This window comes from Pogoniulus pusillus, chromosome 21 (assembly GCF_015220805.1).
Source record: "Pogoniulus pusillus isolate bPogPus1 chromosome 21, bPogPus1.pri, whole genome shotgun sequence".
NCBI classification, from domain to species: Eukaryota; Metazoa; Chordata; class Aves; order Piciformes; family Lybiidae; genus Pogoniulus; species Pogoniulus pusillus.
Window position 1 is genome coordinate 18,699,756 of NC_087284.1, and position 19,292 is coordinate 18,719,047.

Here is a 19,292-nt window from a genome sequence, read left to right on the forward strand (position 1 = left end):
ATTCTATGATTTGATAGTGCTGGAGCACCCAAACAGGCTGTTCAGAGAAGTTGTAGAGTCCCCTCCTCTGGAGATTGCCTGGCCATTGCAAGCCTGGGTGACTCTGCTTTAGCAGCAGGGGTTGGACTACATGTTTTCCAGAGGTTCTTTTCAACCCCCAGCATGCTGGGATTCTGAAATTGGGCCAACAACAAAACCATGAGAATTACAAACAAGACTTGCATTAATGTGAAAGGCTAAATGATGAGGTCACATACTGCTGTCCTTAACCAGACATGTGGATGGAAATGGGGTTAAAAACTGCCAAAGCAGCTACTCAACAAATGAATGATGCTTACAGGACACAGATTGTGAAGTACTATTTAGGACCACACTGCAACATTCATAACTGCCCTGGTGAGAAACAAGACCTTGTTTATAGGACAAAGACCAGCTCTTTGTTTCAAAACAAAGTATGCATTTGTGTACATTCTACAGGTGATCAATATAAAGGTGAACTTCAAACTCTGCTCAGGAACAGTTCACACCTCCTGCAACACAAACAGCCTGGGAAGGACACTGAGGCAACCCATACCTTGGAGAGGGGATGCATACATCCCACGTACCCCTGAGAGAAGGACAACAGGAATCAGTCACTTTGTGATTTAAATTTAACTGGAATAGTTTGGGCTCCTTTTTTCTTGTTCTTTTCACTTGTTTTCCGAATTAATGTACTGGCATAATGCCTGTCACCAAGATGAAGGGCACTGCAGATACAGCTTTTAATGTCCAAAAAAAACCCCAGGCTCACCTCAGAAAGCACAGAGCTAAAGACAGCAGCAATGCACCAGTATCAAGGAGACTGCGTAAAAACTAATTAAACTTCTCTCTACACTCTTGTCTAGAAAACAGTTTTCCCTGCTTCAACTTCCAAGGGCTGGATAAGACATGCTGATAGTGTAGTCTAGCAACTTCCTTCCCTGAAGCTTGGCCTTCATCACAACTTCATGGATCAAACATTTCCCTCAAATACAAGTAGCTTACTACAGAGACTCTGACAGAATCCAAATTACTGCAAAAGAAGATGAAATTAAAACACAGGACATCAGTGATAAAGCTTGTTTGAAAGAGCTTTATGTCATGGCCACACACAGGTTTATTGTCAGAATAAATCACAGAATCATAGAATGGTTTAGGTTAGAAGGGACCTCAAAGCTCATCCAGTTCCAACCCCCCCAAGTAGGCAGGGACACCTCCCACTAGAACAGGTCGCTCAAGGCCTCATCCAATTTGGCCTTGAACACCTCCAGGGAGGGAGCAGCCACAGCCTCCCTGAGCAACCTGTGCCAGTGTCTCACCATCCTCACTCTAAAGAACCCTTTCCTAACATCTAGTTTGAATCTTTCCTTTTCCAGTTTACACCCATTACCCCTCCTCCTGTCATTACAAGACCTTGTAGGCCCCCTTCAGATACTGGAAGGCCACTATAAAGTCTCCTTGAAGCCTTCTCTTCCCAGGCTAAAGAGCCCCAACTCTTGTAGCCTGTCCTCATAGCAGAGCTGCTGCAGGCTTCTGAGCATCTTTGTGGCCTCCTCTGGACTCGCTCCAACAGTTCCATGTCCTTCTTATGTTGGAGGCTCCAGAACTGCACGCAGTACTCCAGGTGGGGTCTGATGAGAGCAGAGTAAAGGGACAGAATCCCCTCCCTTGCCCTGCTGGCCACACTGCTCTTGCTGCAGCCCAGGCCACTGTGCACACTGCCAGCTCATGTTGAGCTTTTCATCAACCCAGACTTCCAGGTCCTTTTCCTCAGGGCTGCTCTCAGCCATCTGCCACCCAGCCTGGATTTGTGCTTGGGATTGCGCGAACCCAGATGCAGGACCTCGCACTTGGCCTTGCTGAATTTAATGAGATTGGCCTGGGCCCACCTCTACAGCCTGTCCAGGTCCCTCTGGATAGATCCCTGCCCTCTAGCAAGTCAACTGTGCCACACAGCTTGGTGTGTGGCACACCAAGCACATGTGCACACTTGCTGAGGGTGCACTTGGTTCCTCTGTCCATATCACTGACAAAGATGCTAGACAGCTTTGGTCCCAGCACAGACCCATGTGGGATGTCATTTGGCATTGGTCTCCACGTGGACATTGTGCCCTTGATCACCATTCTCTCTGTGCAACCATCCACCCAATTCCTTATCCAGCAGTGCTCCACCCATCCAGACCATGCTTTTCCAGTTTGGTGACCAGGATGTCATGTGGGACAGAGTCAAATGCCTTGCTCAGGTCCAGGTAGATGATGTCAGTTACCCTTCCCCTGTCCACTGTTGCTGTGACTTCATCATAAAAAGCCACTAAATTTCCAGGCATGATTTGCCCTTGGTGCAGCCATTGCTGGGTACCACCAATCACCTCTGCTTTGTTTTCCATTTGCCTTAGCAGAGCCTTCAGGAGGATCTGCTCCATGAGCTTGCCAGGCACAGAGGTGAGACTGACTGGTCTGTAGTTCTCGTGGTCATCCTTTTTTCCCTTCTTGAAGATGGGAGCTATGTTTGCCCTTTTCCAGTCAGCAGGAGCTTCACCAGCCTGCCCTGACCTTTCAAATATGATGGACAGTGGCTTAGCAACTTCATCCACCAGTTCCCTCAGGACCTCTGGGTGGATCTCATCAGGCCCATGAACTTGTGCACATTAATTTACTTGTTTGCAAATACAGTCAAATGGTACTGGTGACAGAGAACATTTTAGAGCCATGTTCAGTCACAGTGGACATCCAGTAGATTATAATTCCTGCAAACACACCTGGCAGGACCATGACGAAGGTTTTGGGGTTATTTTTCCTTCATTTCATTTTTCCCCCATTTTTTAATTTTGAACTTTTCTTTTCCCAGATTTTTATTAAAGGACAGTTAATGTTGGTAGGCTTTGTGAACAGGTTTCATTTTGACAAGCAATTTTAAAATGAGGAAACAACTGAAGCCTTTGCAACTGGCATAATGGAAGAGTTTTAGTGACTGAATCAGCAGAAGCAGCAAGAAGCGATTCAGACAGGGAAATAGAAAACACTTGTGAAGCAGATTCTGGGAACAATAGGACAAATAGAGCTCTTTGCAGGCTGGCCTTATGCTGAGAATGAAGAAGAGAATAAATTATTAAACTTGACAAATTACCTGTAGAAGGGAAAAAAAGAGACATCTGACTAAGTGTGGCAGGGAAAGACTTTACACACTGTGTTTTCAAGGTACTGAGAGGACAAGCACAGCCATCTGAGAGGCCAGGTAGCTTAAAGAGGAGCTGAAATCCTCCCTCTTTCATTTCTTAGCTGTAAAAAGGAAATCTGTAACTGTGATATGCTGAGACTGATGACTGAGCATGGGGGGAGAAAATGTAATTAAAACCCCTACTGTATCACAGCTGCACAACTAGGTGACCTGTTGGCTAGTGAGGGCATCGGTATCAGCATCACTGTCTTCAATTAGACTGCAGTTCAAGGGCAGCGGGACATGGTCCTGGGGATATGAGGCACCAGACAAATGTTCCAGAGCTCCTCTTGGAGTGAAGTGTGCCTGCTGGACTGAGGTGCCATTGAACCTGATACTGTCTCGTTTCTATAAGTAGTAGGAAACCAGGGAGGAAAGGTTTCTTATCAAGGGAAATGAAATAAACAAACAACAGAATAAAAAGCAATGAGAAAAGGTGGGAGATTGAAACAGAAATCACTGCTGTAATAACAGCACTGATGTCCCTTTGACTTTTTTCAGAAGTCCTCAAAATGGCATTCCCTTCCGCTTCCTCAAGGTCTAGCTGTACTTAAAACTGGCTTACCCAGGTACCATGGATAACACCACTGAAGAGAGACTATGAAGAGAGTTCTGATATGAGCATAAATCACAATAGGTTTCATAAATAACACAGAAAGCTGACAGACTTTCCTTTTTCCTACTCAGACAAAAGGAGATATTCCACAATGCTCTGCCTTGCAGCAGACACCACACAAGAAGAAAGATGTAAGTTGCTCAAAGATTAATATACTTCAATGGTAGAAACTAAATCTGCCTTCAGCTGACAGCACTACAAACAAGACTGGCAGGCATCAACACATGACTGGCAACTTCAACTCAGGACGACAGAGCTGTATCAGAAAAATGGCAGACGTAATCTGAGCTGTGATCAAAACTAGCAGCACTTACTTTTACCTTCCCTCTCTTGGCAATACTGCATTTATATCTATACCAGGAGACATACACACTTGCTGTTGATCTGGAAGATGTCCCTTGAAGTTTTGCTGCAACAGCCACCCCTATGAACTGTGTCTATTCACGCACTGGGCAGAAGCCTTCAAGACACCAAACACAGGTAAGTAGAAAGCATGAAGAAATGAGTGGGAGATAAACACATCTCCCTGAAAACATGAGCTTTCCCTGCTTTTGGAGCTTTCTTCAGTGTGGATGAATTTCTTGCTAGCAGAAGACACAAATTGATAAACATGAGCAACTCGTGCTGTGAAGTGTCCTTGGGCCCATCTCAGGCTCAGGAAACCAAACTGTAAACAGTGAGCACCCCACACACAGCTGCAGTGGGCAGAGTTAGCCAGCCCAAGGGGGCTGGGTTAGCCAGCCTAGGGGCTGACCCCTCAGAATGTTATTGTATATCACCCTACATGCCATTCTTGTAACCCTATACCCTCCACATGTCACCAATCCTAAACCAATCTTAGTTGTGCACACCTCTTGCAAGAAAGCATATAAGTCACTGCATCACGGAAATAAAGCTGGAGAGTGACCACCTAACCATACTGGTGAACAAAGAGGCATTTTACCCAGGTGCTCCCCCAGCACTTCAGCAGGCTGGTTCACTGCTGCTAACTGGCTCCAGGACCTACTAACCAACGAAGCTGATGAAACTTAACTCTTTTCCACATGGAAGCTTACACCTTGCATTCACTTGATGGGATCTGACATGCTGCCTCACCAAATTGCTCACTAGAAACAAAGTCCTTCTCCTGTCCTTCAAACAGCTCTCCTCTGTGCTTAACATCAGATCCTCAGAGCTCTGGACACATTACATAACTACTTGTTTATGATACAGCCCCAGCCTCACAGGATTTGCCTAAATACAGGGAACAAAAATAATGACAACTCTTTATGGCAGACAATTAAAGTTTTTTAAAAGCAGCTGCCAAACTCAGACTTTTTTTTTTTTTTTAGGAAATCATGCATCAAATGCTGTGTTTTACATAGAGACTCTTAAATCAGAAAGACACAGCCTCATTCTGCCTCTGAATCACGGTGGCTTGCAGCCTAAAGGTTATTTCAGTGCAGAGTCTACTTTGATGCTTAAAATTGCAGGCAGGACCTGCCTCTTGTAATTTAGACAGCAGGGCAAACAGCAGCAAATCACTTGTGAAAATAGCAATCTTGCTCTCTGTTAGGAGAGTTAAACTGAAGCCTGTGCTCTGGACACTCAGAGGTGTAACCTACAAAGCCACAGCACTTGAAGATGGGCAAAAATTCACATCTGTTATACTTCTTGCATGTTCAGACACTAGAAATTAAGCTTATATGACAACTTTGAGCTTTTAGCATCTGTTGTAACATCACAGATCTCTAAAAATATCCTATGTATGAAGATGAAAACCTATTTGGGAAGGCTTGTGCAAGCAGACCTCACCCCTAATGCGTCATGTGAAGGGCCAAGCACTGACTCACTTGGGTTTCTGTCCAAATTTATGAAACCTGTTTCAAAGTCACTCCTACTACATTGCTTTTCTTTGTTCCCCCCTCTCCTTCCCCCTCAAAAGCCTTACTGAACATAAAATGCATTTACTGTCATAGTGGAATGCAAAATCAAGTATTGCTCCAGATTTAACACCTCCTCATTTCAGTTTCAAGCTTTCTCTTGTTTCACTAAAAGAGAGCCATTATCCATCCTATGTTATACCTTCTTCCATGTGCACCTATGTCTCCTTCCACATAAAGAGCACTGAAACTTTATGACATGTTAAGCATTTCTTCCCTATAGGCTGTGTTGGTTTGAGGCTAAATGGAATATTTTACTGAGATAAATGAAATACTTAGCTGTGAGAAGAAAGAAAAAAGCAACAGTGACTTATATCACTCATTCTCTGCTGAGAAACATAACTAGTCAAAATATAGATAAGTCACTCACTTCTCACACACTTCTCAGTTCTCATTTCTGTTCTCTCCTTCTCTCTGGCAGTCTGTGTGGTTGCCTTAACTCTTTAATCCGACCTAACCCTTTTCTTTTCCTCTAACCTTCCTGTCATCTTTTTGACATCTCACCTCAGATCCTTCCAGATTTATCACGAGATATATGGGGATTGATCTGGTTATTTCTGAAGGGAAGGAAAGAGGGGAAAGGGGGCAGGAGGTTTGGGTCAGGAGCCTCCTGGCAGTCTGACTGTTTCAGGAGGGATTTCATGTTTCTGTATTGCTTTTAACTTGGATATAACTGTAAATATTTGTGTGTATTGTATATATATCCATGCTTGTAGATTTTGTTTGGCTTTAAATATAGCTTCCTTAACTTCCAGACAACTGAGTCTAGTCTGGTGAATTTGTGGCGTGGGGTTGCAGGTAACTCCCAAACCATCACATAAGCTATTGCTAAAAAGAAGATACACAACAAAAGAAGAAACACACAAATGAGTTATGTTTTCAAATCACACAGCACAAGAAAAAGGATTTAAATGATCTTGACGGAAAAAAAAAAAAAGTAAAAATATCACTCCAAAGAGCTTCCAAGTTTAAAAAAATCTCCCCAATGCCTTTTAAAAATGAAAATCAGCTAATTGAAATTCAGTGTTTGGTTTTGCCACAAGCTCCCAGCAAAAATTTTGGTAAACATAAATCTACGTGGGGAACACACTAAAAGCTAACTACCAGAACTACAACAGGCTAGGAGCAAGAGGAGTGCAAAAATGGCAAGTACGGAGAAACACCAGAGTAAGAGACTGAAATCTCACACTGTATGACACAGGCTGTTACTAAGGCATAGTTGTGAAGCATTTAATTAAGCTGCCCAGAGAAGAGGTACATGCCCCATCCCTGGAAACATTCCAGGTCATGTTGGCTGGAGCTCTGGGCAACCTGCTCTAGTTGAAGATGCCCGTGCTGAGTGCAGAGGAGTTGAACTAGGTGATCTTCAAAGGTCCCTTCCAGCCCAAACTATTCTATGATAATCAATGAGTACTCCAAGCATGAGAATGTACTTACAACACGCTGCAAATGGAGAAATGATGCAAGCAGTCAATGTTTATTTGTGAGTGGAAACTACTGAATGTAGTCCTCCTACTGCAAACCTACATTCCATTCATTCTCCTGCACATCTACAACGAACAGTAAGAGGGCTCAAGTCCAGGTAAACACAACTCTAAAGAAAAGTTTATCTGTTCCCTTAGAAAACACTGATGACCTGCCAACTGTCAAGGAAGCAGATACACATGTCCTGTCTACCTGCTCTTGGTGCACCTTCTTCTTTTTCTGGTAAAGGTTTGTGCAAACTGTGCTTCTGCTTGGATTAAAGGGACAAACAAAGGCTGTGAAATATCAAAACTGTTTTACTGAAGGAGCTGTGTGAGGTCAAAACCAGTACAATTGATACTAGTGCCTTCAGAACTGCCATGAAAACTTAAAGGAATCTTCTTAGCTGCTTAAAAAGATGACTGGTTACAGCTCCCATCTAAAACTGAGGAGAAAGTACTGTGGAGGAACACTTAAAAATGAGATAAATTAACTATAAATTAACACAGAGATTTAATCAGAACACACAGGTCTGATACAGCTTTTGAATTTCACTTTTACATTTCCAGTACAAAACTTGAGACAGCACAACTAACATAGCTACTATTTTGAAACACTCACTAATATCTTGTCTTCAAAGTGGCTTCTGTGTATCTCAGCACCAGCAGCAACACTTCAGGGCAAATTCTCTTACCACTAATGTATTCCACAAGTGATGGAAACTCATGTTAGCATAGATGGGAGATAGCTGTTAGAAAAACCCTCAAAAGACCTCAAGACCCACCTCAAATTGTAAACTTTCTGTTTCTGATTTACTTGTGACAGTGCACTTCTCACAACACTACTTCACCAGGAGGACACCACAAACTCTCCTGTTTACACAGGACACACACTCAAAACTTCTACACAAACAGCACTGAGAAAAGAAGCAAAGTAGTTCCATACTTTAGCCAGCCTCTTTTTAAATTGAAAACAGTATCAAGCAGGAGGACTAAGGCAGAGATAAATGTTCATCCATGCTTTTCAGCTTTATAAAGCTACAGTTAGAACATTCAAGCAAATTGTGCAGTGACTGACATGAACAAAATGACAGTAATCTGTCACTGCTTCACATTTCCCACTAGGCTGATTCAAATAGTTATTTATGAACCTTACACTTCAATGGTCACTTTGATGACTACCCATAAATTAGAATGTAAAGTGAATATAAATTTGATTTTAGCGTAACAACAAATTGTCAGCAAAGAGGGATATTATTTAATTTCTATTGACACACTGTGAAAGTCAGCAAGAGCAAGATGTGCTACATCATTATAAACCCCAAACACAGCAAAAAAAAGGATGTCAGATCTCATGTCACTCCTCAAAGGAGTGCCATGAAGATGATCAGAGGGCTGGAGCACCTTTTCTATGAAAACAGGCTGCAAGAGTTGGGGTTGTTCGTCTTGGAGGAAAGAATGCTCAGAGGATACCTTAGAGCAGCCTTCCAGGACTTGATGTGGGCTACAGAAGAGCTGGAAAGGGACTTTTTACAAAGGTGTGTAGTGACAGGACAAGAGATAATGGCTTTGTCCTGGTGTAAGACAGTCTGCTCTGGCAAGCAAGCCTCCCACACACAGATCAGGAGTGCAAGTAGCACAAAGAAAGCCCTGCCACTGAGATAAGGAGAGATCAGTGGAATCACACAATGTACAACACTGTGTGAACGATCAAACAAACCAGGCCAGCAAACCCAATCACAGAACAAGCCATCAAGTGGAAAAAGGCAGCATCCAAGCCAGCAGCCAGTAAAGCGGAAGGGACTAACACCACAAGCTAGTAACCACAAGCAGCCCCTGGAAACAGGAAGCATCTCAGGTTACCGTTTGAACTCCAAACCCCATTATCCTTTGCTCCAGACAGCACTTTTCATTATACAGCTGGCATGATGACAGTAAGGTATCAAATGCTAATCAGCAGGTCCAACTCTCTGAAACCATGACGTTATGCACCCTTTCTTCTATACCACCTATGTCACACGCAGCAGCAGCAATTAGTATCACACAAGATACAACATCATTCACTGTCTGTTCTCACCCAAAATGAGATCACCCTGCGGTACACAACGGACTTCTTAATGCAGATGTTCTGGATCTCCACCCTGTTCCAGTACAGTCTGCATCAATCCATGGCAAATGGAGGGGCTGGATTTCCACCCCTGTGCAGTCAATTCCACTGAACACCCCTCCAACTGAAAGCAAACTGTGGCCTGCATTTGGGTGCTTAGCTTCCAACATGCCTGGCTGCTGGGACCAGAAACACAGAAGGGTTCACCTCTCGTTAGACAACATCAGAGTACACTGTGTGCCTTCATCTACTGAAGTGTTATACTTTTGTGGGTCTCACATGCCAGGCCATTGATTCTGCACAGTCCACTAGATCTGTGTGTCCCTTTCTGTCACTTGACTGAAGGTAGGGCCCCCTTAATTCTGATCAGAATCACTTGTGTCTTGTGAAGATGCTTTAAAAGTTCCTTGAAAAAGATCAGAAGCATCACCAATTTGTCTGCTCTTTTTGAGCTATTTTCCAGTGGAAACTGGGGCAGTGTTCTTCCAGGGAGAATTTCCCTGCAATTCTCAGACTTGTGCAGCTAGGACTGAAATAAGGTTTTTGTCCCACTTCCTCATGTCCTCCCCATGGTCACATAAGTAAAACCACAGAGTATGCCATGGTGTGTGCCTCTCAGACTCTCTCTCTTGGTCAGGCAAGTGCCTGCTGCTAATAGCTGAAACATGGGACCCAAACAAGTAGGGAACAGGACATGTTCTTTTTGAGTCGATAGGCCTCCCAGGCAGCTCATTTATAGCTGAAACACAGCCCTGTACAGAGGATGTGACTTCCCTCATACTGTCAGAGCAGGCAAGTAATCCTGCCTACCATTTGTCCTTGGCCAAATTTCAAGGCCAGAATAAAGATGGAGTGAACACCTCTGGCTCTTCCTCTTGTCCCTGTGCTGGCCTTGATTCATCCTTATCCTTTGCCAGACAAACTACTTTCCTTGTATGTTTCTTTTTCTGCACAGAGGTGACTGATACTGGCACAGGCTGGGTCTCTGGTGCAGCTGCCATGGTTGCCCTTGGGGTCTGAGTAGCCATGGTACCTACTCATCTGTCTGTAGGTCCAGAGACTTGCCCCTGAGCCCTCTGAACAGTGATAAGAAGGCCTTGATAGTCATGGGCCAGGTGCCAGTACATTGCAGTGATTTCTGTCTCTTGGGAATTTCTGGGATGGCAGCATACTTTTCCCAAATATTTTACCAGTTTGTCAGGATTTTGCACTTGTTCAGTGGTGAACTTCTGAAACACTGGAGGTGACTGCTGGCCTAAGTATTTGTCCATACTCTTTTATGCACACTGTCACTCAGAATTATCCAGCCTTGGGACAGATTTCCAGGTAATATTCTTGGGAATGGTTTGTATTACTCTGGACAAAACCTGACCCATCAAGTGGGTGAGAGTACAGCTTAATTAAATGATGACTAGAATAATCATATAATGTGACAGTATTCAGCACAGCAACATGAGGGCTCTAATTTACCTCTTCAAGGTGATAAAATCCAGCACACAGAGTACACAAAGGATTTATGTTACATAACCATGGCAGCACCCCAGCACACTGGCCCCAGCCACCCCCACAAAGCAAAAGCATTAACAAGGTGAACACACTATGGAAAAACAAAGTATACAAGATTCTTTTAACAGGCCTTAATTGAATTTTCTCGTTATCTAATTTCTTGCTACCTCAAACCCTTTTGGGCCCTATGCCAGGCACCAAAACAGACTGTCCTGGTTTAAGACAGTTTGCTCTAACAAGCAAGCCTCCCACATATGGATTAGGAGTAAAAGTAACACAAAAAGCCCTGGGTTGAGATAAGGATAACTTAATGGAATGATACAATGTATGAATCCATGCAAACGAGCAAAGAAACCAAGCAGAAAACGGCAGCATTCAAGCCAGCTGCCAGTGAAGTGGCAGGGACCAAGAGGTTACAATCTTAATCTTCAAGCCAAATCATTCATTGCTTCAGCCAACACTTTCTTCATAAAGCTGGCATGACAGTATGGTATCAAATACTCATCAGCAGATTCAACTGGCTGGACCCACGACAGGCTTGTAACTAGAAGAAGCTTGATTCAGATTAGACATTAGGAAGAAATAGTTCACAGTATCACAGTATCAGCAAGGTTGGAAGAGACCTCATAGATCATCAAGTCCAACCCTTTACCACAGAGCTCAAGGCTAGACCATGGCACCAAGTGCCACATCCAATCCTGCCTTGAACAGCCCCAGGGACGGCGACTCCACCACCTCCCTGGGCAGCCCATTTCAGTAGCCAATGACTCTCTCAGTGAAGAACTTTCTCCTCACCTCAAGCCTAAATTTCCCCTGGCATAGATTGAGGCTGTGTCCTCTCGTTCTGGTGCTGGCCACCTGAGAGAAGAAAGCAACCTCCTCCTGGCTACAACCACCCCTCAGGTAGTTGTAGACAGCAATAAGGTCGCCCCTGAACCTCCTCTTCTCCAGGCTGAACAATCACGAGACATTGGAACAGGTTACCCAGAGAAGCTGTGGAGACTCCAGTCCTGGAAGTGTTTAGGTTGGATGAGGCCTTGAGCAACCTGGTCTAGTCGGAGGTGTCCCTACTCACAGCAGGAGAGCTAGAACCTAATGATCTTCCAAGTCCTTTTCAACCCAAACCATTCTATGATTTTGTTCACTTCAGTGCTTCTGCATTTAAAAATAAAAGCCCTTTACATTATGCTTGGTTAATTTTGAATATAAAGTCTTCATAATGTTAGATGAGTTCATTATCTTCAATTAAAGAGGGAGAGTGATTTTTTTTTCCACAGAGCAGTCAACAGCAAGTAAATATTAATACGAATTTAGATGATGAGGTTTTTAATAGTCCTGACCAAATGCTTTCCTTTGAGATGCTTGCTATTATCCCAGCGTTCATCTCTTGATTTACAGCTTCAAGTGAGAGGACACTGAAACATAACAGAAATCTTTATTACCCAAACATTGAGTCTTGCAGGGACTCATCTGTCTAAAAATTAGCTTGATAAACTAATTTCCTACTACTAGATTGTTTTCTGTCTGTTATGTCACTGTCTGTGTTACTCTCTGCAAACGTCAGACAAACTCATTCACTCTTCCAAAACTGAATGCAGCATGATTGGACTTTCAATCACTACTACAAGTGTGACACCTAAGATCTACTTCAAGTGAAGTTAAAATGGGTAGTTGTGTCAGACAATATTCCTCACATTTCAAGCATATTTTTCTTGAAATTCTTAGATGGAATGATACCAAAATGTGTTCCCATTTAAAATTACTTTAGCTGTAGCACATCGATTTTGTGTGTGGGAGAAACTCCTTAAATAGCTGAGATCTGGAACAAATAAACAAGCAAAACTCTGCACATTTTTAATTGAGAGTATTCTGCATTCTGCTGGTATGTCCTAGAGACAGAGCACCCTGGTTTGAGCTAGATCTGATTCTGTTCAGTGGTTTGATTTCTTGACTCAGTCTTTGCTCTGTGACAGAACTTTCTGAAGTTTCAGGGCATGTTTTCACAGACAGCAGCTGCTTCTGGCAGTGAGAATACTAATGGTTAGAGCTACTGTCAAGGGCTGAGAAGCAGAATAGCTCTGGCTTAGACTTGCTCCTGTGCAGACCAAAGGCGTTGCTGAATCTTGTGCCCCACTGTCCTGGCTTTGTCTGGGAGGGACCAGTCAGGATGGCCTGCTGAATCTGCTGATGAGTATTCGTTACCACATGGATGTCATGCCAGCTTTATAATGAAGGTGGTGGCTAGAGCAAAGGATGATGGGGCTTGGAGTGCAGTTCCTGGAGGCTTTCTTCTGGTTTCCAGTTTGGGTTGTTGGTCTCTTCTCCTGAGCTGGCTGCAGGTTTGAGGGGTAAGGGTTCATTTTATGGCTGGCTTTTTCTGCTGCTTCTGCTGCTGCTTTTATGTGAAATAGGTAAGTAATTGCACATTGTATTATTTCCATTAAACTCTTCTTATCTCAGCTTACGATTTGGGGTTTTTTTGTCACTTTTACTCTCAATCATGAGAGTGACTCTCCTTAGAGCATGCTGTCTTAAATGAGGACATCCATGTTTGGGTGCAGGTAGTCAGAGGTGGCACCTGCAGGGAGGAGCAGATGGAACAAGTGACTCCAAACTGACCAACAAGGGATTCCATCTTCTGGATGTCATCCTCAGGATAAAGCTAAGGGGGCCATCAGGGTCAAACCTCTTCTTCAATGGCCAGTGTCTAAGAAGGACTCTGTCTGTTCTGTCTTTGATTCTAATCCATGTGTTCCTGAATCCAGTTCCATAATTCAGCTCTGGAATTCAGTTCTCAACTGCTGCTGAAACCAGCCTGGGACTTCCCCAGTGCCTGCCTTTAGCATCAATGGTGATGGTGACACCATTGCCACCAGGGCTTGGATATCGGTTTGTATGTATTTCTTTGTATGTATTCCATTCTATTCTTACTCCCATTCAGGCTGGTTTAGTTTTCTTTCCCAACCCATCAGTCTCTCTCCCTTATTCTCTTTCATTTGCCTTTGGGAAAGGAGAGGAGTTCGCAAAGAGCATCTGTCACTTGTCCAGTAGCTGACCCAGTCCTAACCCCTGAACAGAGATACTCTTCAACTAACAAATGGAAAAGATAGGTACTTAATGCCACTTTGTATATGTATACATTATGTGTATGAAATACTAGTTTCTTACATTTGAAAAACTGAAACAAACGTGGAGAGATGTTCAAAGTCTGATAATACACACAGTGCTATTTGAGGGAAGTAGAACCCTACATACACTTTGCTTCTGAACACCTTCCTGGCTGAAAGGTTTACAGCTATGCATAAAGCAGAATCCATGCTAAGAACAAATCTAGACTAACCTTTATTGCTGTCATTTTCTTGATTGAAGAATTAAATGCACAACATTCCTACCAGTGCAAAATACAGGCTGATAGATGAAACAGTGAGCTACTGCCTCTGACAGGGAGGTTGGAACAAGATGATCTTAAAGGTCCTTTCCAAATCAAGCCATTCTATGATTCTGGGATTGTTCATGTAAAGTCTTGTTAAAGATACTTGTGTACATACAGATAGCTATTTATGAATGGCCAAAACGGTCATTAGCAACTCCAAATGTAAAGTATCCTTAAGCTCAGTTCCTCCTTTACAAAGGACAGTGTGGCTCAGTTAAATGTTACCACATCTGCCTGCTCTCGCTGCTCTTGTCAAGGCAGCTGAAAGCTCTATCTGACGCTGAAGGACAATCTTTAGGCTAAAAGAAAACTTCATAAAAGGTGTAAAACAAGATGCACAGCATAGAAGGAAAAGAATCTGCCCTGTTATGAGTCTAGAACCAAGGTCACAGGAGTCAGGAATTCCATCGTGGCTCAGATGAGTCAGTATATCCAAGTTTTGTCTCAAGAACAGCTGAAAAGCTTCTGGTTTAGCTAGATTTATCCACCAGCTTGACTTAAAACTGCTTTGTTATTAGGCTCACAGAACCAGGAAGCATCAAATTCTATCCACAATAAGTCAGGGAACCCTGAACATTAAGATACTACAAAGCAGCCTCCTCATTTCAGCATCCCACATACATACCCACAAAGCAGGAATAGGAAACTTTTGACAGTAAGGCCTGCGCTCTGGTTAATGGAACAAACATCCCTAAATCCCAAAGTGCATCTATCATGGATAAATGAATGTTCCCCACCTTTGAACTCAGACATATGAAAACTAGTGTTCAACCAGAGATGGTGAGATGGGTTTGACCAAAAATCTGTTTTTTTCTGTCTTTAGCAGCATGAGACAGTTAACTGAGGAGCGCACAATTCTTGGATAAAAAGAGAGAAACAAACATACCTGTCGATGAATAATCTCTAGGTTTGCTTTGGCTTTGTTCACTAGTTCTTCTATTTTTTCAGAATCCTTTATATTCTTGTTTTCTCTGAAGGCATCTCTTATCCTTCTGATGGCATACATTCTAAACACAGAGTAAGACGTGTGTTCATAGATGTGCCACAGTTCATGACATTTCAACTTCTTTAAAACATGATGATTTAAAACAATAAATAGACATGCACATATTTTGCCCAGTTTTACACATAGATTGTTTTATTCTTAGAACCATAGAATAACTTCTGTTGGAAAAGATGTTTTAAAATCATTGAGTCTGACCGTTATCTAAGTCTACCAAATCTGGTGCTAAACCATGCCCCTCAGGTACCACATCTCTGCATCTTTTAAACACCTCCAGGTGTGAGGATTCAACCACCTTCCTGGGGACTCTGTTCCAGTGTTTGATAACCCTTTTGGTTAGCATTTTTTTCTGAGATCCAACCCAAAACTCCCCTGGTGCAACTCAAGTCCATTTCCTCTTGTCCTATCATTTGTCACTTAGGAGAAGTGTGGCCATTTGAGCTAGGTTTCTAGCTCAGACATGAAAAAAAATTTAGAACCCAGAAACTTAGAAGTGGAAGCTCTGAGTGGAGAGGTGAACATTCTGGAGATAGGCCATATAATGGCAACAATGGATAAATTAATATAATTTCATTGGAGTGCCAAGAGCTTTGGGTCTGGAAGCACAACTTGTACTTTCCCCTTGCTGCTTCTGCTGCACCGGCTGCTACCTTCCCCCACTGCTATTTTGGCTGCTGCTGCTTTTGCTGCTTTGCCACTGCTTGACCCTTTCCCCATCTTCCTTAAGGTTACTATATTTCTGTAATAGTTTATTCTCCTTGTACTGTTATATTTAAACTATAAGAAATGCAATTTTCATTTTTCCTTTCCTGAAAATCCACGTTGTAGTGAATTTACCAGGGGAGGGATCCGTGCTAACCTGGGATAAGAAGAGACTGACATTCACCTTGTTCCAACCCACTTTCAGGGAGTTGTGGAGAGGAGTAAGGTCCCTCCTCAGTCTACTCTTTCTCCAGACTAAACAAGCCCAGTTCCCTCAGCTGCTCCTAACAAGTCTTGCTCCTCAGACCCTTCACCATCTTTGTCACCCGCCTCTGGACTCACTCCAGGACCTTGTCTTTCAGATCTTATTCTGAATTTCTGATTCAGCAGTCACAGATAAACTGTTGGACCAACCATCAGACAAGGGCTCCTTCCCCATCACCCTTTTTCCTCCTGACAGTGTGTATTTCATCCTCAGTCCAACACCTTGTCATCCATTTCCCAACTATGAAGCAGTAACAGGACATGATCTTTGGAACAGGAAATGGTCATCTCTACTTCCAGAGAGGAAGAGCAGCTTTGGCTCTCTATCTCCCAATCTCTGTCTTTTCAACCCAGTGAAGAACTTTTACAGTTTGTAGCATAGTGTTCAATAAAAAAAGAGGGCAAATTCCAATGGTAAAATACAATTTTCAGTCTGAGCAATAGATAATTTTGAATACTGTGTTCAGTTTTGGGCTGCCCAGTTTAAGAGGGACAAGGATCTGCTGGAGAGGGTCCAGTGGAGGGCTATCAGGATGATTAGGGAAGAGGAGGGCATGGCTTATGAGGAGAGGCTGAGGGATCTGGAGCTTTTTGGTCTGGAGAAGAGAAGACTTAGAAGGGATTTGATAAATGTTTATAAGTATCTGAGGGCTGGCCAGGAGCAGGGGGACAGGCTCTGCTCACTTGCTCCCTGTGATAGGACAAGGAGCAATGGGTGTAAGTTGCAGCACAAGAGGTTCTGCCTCAACACAAGGGGGAACTTCTTTCCTGTAAGGGTCACAGAGCACTGGAACAGACTCCCCAGGGAGGTTGTGGAGTGTCCTTCTCTGGAGACTTTCAAGGTCTGTCTGGATGTGTTCCTCTGTGATCTGTGTTAGAAAGGATTGTCCTGCTCCGACGGAGTGGTTGGACTCGATGCTCTCCTTGGGTCCCTTCCAACCCCTAACACTCTATGATCCTATGATAACTTTCCTTAGACATGCTTGGGAGGGCCAGGAGAAATAGCAGTAAAATAATGCTGCTCAGCTATCTTGATAATGTCCCACTTCTCTACCACCACATCGTATCATCTTTACCACAGAATATAAAACCCTACATGTGGCACTGGAAGGGAAAAAAGGCTGCTGCAAACAGCACAAATAGTGCAAGATTTAAAACACTGTTTCCAGTCTGGTATAATTTGGAAACATGAGACACAAGTTGTCTGAAGCATGACCAAAAACTCAAAAGATAATGTTGAAAAATAAAAATATTTGAGAAAGAGACTTTGGAGTGGGGAGGAAGAAGAGGGAAGATGAACTGCCAGCACCACTACCATTAGATGGTGCTGCCCAGTCCCTAATGCAGGCTCCACCAGCCAAGCAGTATATTTTCTGTTGAAAGTCATAAATAATACATCTCAGTCCAAGGAATCAGGATGGCTCTGGAGTGCCACCCTGCTGTCCATCACTGGCAGATGGTGCCTGCTTACAATGAGGGTCTGTTCACCTCTAATGTGACACTGGGGTGTGCGGGTGTGTGTGTATGTGTTTGTATGTGTGAAGTTAATAGAAGGCATTAAAAATGAAAGCTCGTTCTCAACTGCAGCTGTTGCCCTAGTAAGGTGCAAAGGGAAAGCAGCTTATTTCTTCTAGAAAACAAACAATCCCAGGACATTAAAATACAGTTTAAATGTATTGCATTACAACAGAGGGATTTCAAATCATACTATATATATTTGTAAGGTTAAACTGTGCAGAAACATAGAGTATTTTCTGGAAAAAGAAAAAGAGTTTCCAAAAGATTCAAAGATATAATATATATGTGTCTGTGTGTGTACATATTCAGCTTAAAAGGAAAAAGAACAGCCAGGAAGTATCCTTTATTGGTTGCAAGCCTTTCAAACTGTGATACAAATGAACAAATGCAAGAAAAAAACCCAGTCAGAACAAAAACAAATTGTTCCTCAGTATTATACCTACAGACTGGGGTGATTGGTTGGTACATACAGTACGTTAATTGTTCCTTTTCTCTCTTCCTCTCAATACACCCAACAGTTGTCAAGGTATGTGCTGAGAAAACATCACCAAACCAGTTTTTATCTATAGTCACAAAGCTGCTCTTTGTTTTCCTTTTACAATTTCTTTAAACCTTTATAGACATTAAAATTTAACATTCATGTCACTGGCCTGTTTGGGCCTAACAGGAGTCAGTGGCAGGGAGAAAATGAGCACTGAGGTTTGTGGGATAGTTTGGTTGGGGGGAAGGTTTTGAGGGAACTCTCATATATCCTGTACCTGTATTAGGTGATAAGGATTCATGTATTCCATATTTTTCTGTATGCCTTTAAATAAAATTTCTGTATTCCTCTCCAATTCAACAAGAGAATCTTTTACTTCCTTTAGGAGTTAAACTAATCTCTGCCTGCTCTTTAAACCACAGAGAGACATGGACATGCTTGACAAGTAGGTCCAAGCCAACCTCATGAAGATCAACCTAAAAGGGGCACACTTTTTACAAGGGCTTGTAGATATAGGATGATAGGGAATGGATTGCAGCTTGAGGAGGGCAGATTTAGACTGGATATTAGGAAGAAATTCTTCACACTGAGGGTGGTCAGACACTGGAACAGGTGAACCCCCCTCTAGTACACTCTAAACACATTTCAAAGTCCAAGTCTAGATCTTAATTTTTTGGATTAGCAAGCTCACTGGCTCCGCATGGGACTGGATGAACATTAGCGCTGAGGAGGGATGAGGTAAAACAGCAGTACTGATGTAGATTGATCTGTAATCTGTGATAGATCTCATTCTGAAAGGCTGAGCAAGCTGTATAAACAGAGACTTCAGCAAGAAGGTACCAAACAAGCTGTCCACAGAAACAGAAGGGGGATCACAAAATCACAGGATGCTAAGCATTGAAAGGGACATCTGGCAATCATCTAGTCCAACCCTTCTTCTAAAGCAGGGTCACCCAGAGCAGGTTGCCCAGGATTACAATACTGAGGTGGTTTTGGAATCTCTCTGGAGAAGGAGACTCCACAGCCTCTCTGGGCAGCCTGG

At 43.0% G+C, this 19,292-nt stretch overlaps 1 protein-coding gene across 2 annotated transcripts in view; it reads right to left on the reverse strand.

Annotated features, from left to right (window-relative positions):
- LYRM4 (LYR motif containing 4) overlaps positions 1-19,292 on the reverse strand; it is a 78,257-nt gene that overhangs the window by 51,416 nt on the left and 7,549 nt on the right. For both annotated transcript variants that reach the window (XR_010306263.1, XM_064161137.1), the window contains exon 2: positions 15,169-15,289. Coding sequence is in view for 1 of the 2 variants with exons in the window: in XM_064161137.1 (XP_064017207.1) it covers positions 15,169-15,289 (121 nt within the window). In the remaining variant the exon portion in view is untranslated. The remainder of the gene's footprint in view (positions 1-15,168; positions 15,290-19,292) is intronic.